Here is a 3,487-nt window from a genome sequence, read left to right on the forward strand (position 1 = left end):
ACTTATGTGATTTTTTTTGTAAATTGCAGAGCTGTCAAAATAACCTTTTTTCGGTGCAACTCAACTTAAAAACTTAAATTCTAAATTAAATGGGTTAAATTCCTAAAAATAATTCCCAAAAATGTGTTGTTCGAATATTTAAAATCATTATTCCTGAATATCATAATTTTCTAAAAATAGGTCGCAACGACTTTGGGTGAAATAAAATGGACTGACCCAAAAAGATTATTTTTCGATCCTACGGAGAAAAAAAAATCGTAAAAATAAAAGAAAGAAAGAATAAGAGAAAGAAAAAATTAGGAAAGAGAAAGAAAAGAAAGAACCTTGAATTTTCTGTAGGTGGAGAATCTTCAACGGAGATTTTTCTTATCTGAAGAAATCTGAAGAAATTTCTTTTTGTTTTGTAGAAAATATATAATTTAATGTATTTTAATTATATAATACTTTAAATAAAATATTTATTTAATTAGTAATTATATATTCTTTATTGTAATTCGCTTAACATGTGAGGAGAATACAATTTGAACATGTTGTTCAGATCACGGGTCAGAGAGAAGTGATTGCTCTTGTGTTTTCGTTAGACACGAAACAACTTTTTCTCGCGCCATGGCAACGCGATGTCTTTTTTTATATATTTGAATATTCTTACTTTACTTCTATTGTTTAATTTTTTTAATTCTTTTTTTAATGATAAAAAAATATTTAATTAAATTAATTATTAGGGTAATGTCACATTGAGTGGACCGCCTGAGCGTTTAAGTTAGCTGACAGCGGAAACGTGAAATAAATAGTACGAATAGCAGCACCGCACCTAGAAACCGTAAGAAATTATGTTCCGCGATAATCATATACGTTATCGTTTGATGTAATGAATTTTTAAGAACACAATCCAAAAAAAAAGTCGCTCTTACAATGCGAGTAAAGTGATTCGGAAGTGTAAAAGTAGTGTAAAATTTAAGTTTTAAAAGGTAACTTATTTTTTTCCTGCTACATTGAACATTGAAATTGAACGTAATTATATTTACGTAATTATATTAGTTAACAAATTTGCTTCTCAATACTTATTTTTTGTATTTTTAAACATAGATATAAGATAATATATCATTTCTTCGAATTATTGATATTAAGCTTCAAATTTCATTGTACACGTGCGTTCGACGAATTGTCCCTCCAAAAGTTCTACACTGGAGGAGAAAGATTTTTGTTTATAATATCCCTTTCTACTAAAAAGATACTCTGAATAAAGGAACCTCTGAGGAGACACTCTTGTAAGAAAGACTTCAGTATCACTTGAACCAATGTATATAAATGTATATTTGAAAATTTACATTATTAAAAAGTTTGATTAATTTTTTCTAAATCATTATTAATTGATCATTTAAACCCTTTTTACAAACCATACGAAATAATCTTTCCAGCGATTAACCTCGATGGAAAGGTACTAAATAAAAAATTATTAGTACACCTTTAAACATGGTCCTTCGAGCCGGATATAATACAAATTTATCAAATCATCTATGTGAACATAAAATAAACTATGTGATATAAAAACTTATTAATTTACAAGTGTTCACAATTAATCTGACTGATCATAGTGCATATTTAAACACAATTTACAATTATAAGTGCATTTTAAATAAACATACAATTTTTCGTTAACATATTTGATATGTTATAAACAAAGTGCTTCTTTTGAATTACAAATTGTTTTGCATCATTTTTATTTGAAGTGTCCAATCAAATGATTTACAAAATTCACGTAATAAATCTCGTTTGCATTAAAAATACACTATACGTACAACATTTTTCGTATCATATCTACATATAATGAGATACGATTATACAATTTGAGGCAATGCGTTTGAAACACCTCTTATTTTCAAGAACATTTTCTTCAGGAGGCAGTATAATCAAAACAAATCTAGTTCTCCATCAAATCTAGTGAGGCAATGCGTTTTGAAAACACCTCTTTCTAATATCATTCATATAGGCAATGCGTAAAGAACACCTATATTGATTAACGACAAATTCAACTTACAAGTTTAAGAACAGGACAATACATGTATGTTAATGAATTGAATCTTTATCTTATAAGTGTCCAATTTTTATCAAATAAAAAATATTTGATTTTTTATCTTAAATAGATAAATTATCTGATTATTTGCGTCTGTTTTATGAGTCAATCCGAATACTATATATCACTAACAAAATGGAAGAATTCGATCGTTTAAGCATACTTTTACAAAAAAGTGCAACATTAAAAGAACACATAACTACATTTCGCGAATTTATTACAAAACTTGATTCAAACAATCCTGCTCAAATCACTGAGTTACAATTACGTTATAATACAGTTTATTCATCATTTACTAATATTGATGATTTATTTGATGAAATTCAATTAATTGATTCAGAAACCAATCATAGTCAAGAAAAAAGAATTACTCAAGATTTATATTATGAAACGTTTTCGATTGCACAAAATAGTTTTGCTTCCTACATACAATCAGCTAATGTTGGTTTAAATTCTACTTATCATAGATCTGCTTTTTTAACTAATGAAAATGTCAATGAATCAATTGCATCCTCGACTCGTCGCAAAATTAAATTATCTCAAGCAACTCTTCCAACATTTAGTGGTAAAATGGAAGAGTGGTTATCATTTAAAGACACATTTGACACAATGATAAACAAACGCGATGATCTTAGCAATATTAAAAAGTTACAATATTTAAAATCTGTTTTAAAAGATGAAGCTTTGCGTAATATTCAAGTTTTTGCAATAACAGAAGATAATTATGAACGGCCTTGGAAACTTTTACAAAAATCATATTATGAAGACAAACGAATTTTAATTTCACGTCATTTAAGTTTATTATTGCGTTTGCCTATACAAGAAAAAGAATCTTATACTGGATTAATATCACTCGCGGACGAATCACAACAACACTTACAGTCATTAGCTTCTTTAGGTGTTAATGTCACTCATGAAATCGTCGTTGCTATAATTGAAGGAAAATTACATAAACTCACTTTAGAAAAATGGGAAGAGACTATTAAACGAGGGGAGTTTCCTAGTTTAGAAGATCTCACTGAATTTTTATATAGAACAGCTGCTCGTATATCTAAGAGAAAAAACAATGACTCACAAAATGATAACAATAAAGGAGTTTCTTCTGCCAAAAAACGTAAGACAGATTTTAAAAGGCAAGCTCTTGTTACAACCACTACAAAAAAATGTCCACTTTGCTCAGAATCACATTTATTATTTAAATGTGGAAAATTTTTAGCTTTAAAGATTAATGAACGTTTTAAAACAGTTAAAGATTCTAATTTATGTGTCAATTGTTTAAGAAATCACAAAGTTAAAGATTGCAAATTCGGAGCTTGTAAAAAATGTAATAAAAAGCACAACACTTTGTTACATTTTCCAAAGCAAAATGAACAAACTGATAAAACTGAACAAACTGAATCAACAGAAATTTGA

General features: G+C 27.7%; 1 protein-coding gene across 1 annotated transcript; it reads left to right on the forward strand.

Moving 5' to 3' along the window:
* The first annotated feature begins 2,209 nt into the window (after window positions 1-2,209).
* LOC122502309 lies at window positions 2,210-3,487 on the forward strand. Its single transcript, XM_043612293.1, has one exon. The coding sequence runs from the start codon at window positions 2,210-2,212 to the stop codon at window positions 3,485-3,487; it is 1,278 nt and encodes a 425-aa protein (XP_043468228.1).

This window comes from Leptopilina heterotoma, unplaced genomic scaffold (genome assembly GCF_015476425.1).
Source record: "Leptopilina heterotoma isolate Lh14 unplaced genomic scaffold, ASM1547642v1 Lhet_227, whole genome shotgun sequence".
NCBI classification, from domain to species: domain Eukaryota; kingdom Metazoa; phylum Arthropoda; class Insecta; order Hymenoptera; family Figitidae; genus Leptopilina; species Leptopilina heterotoma.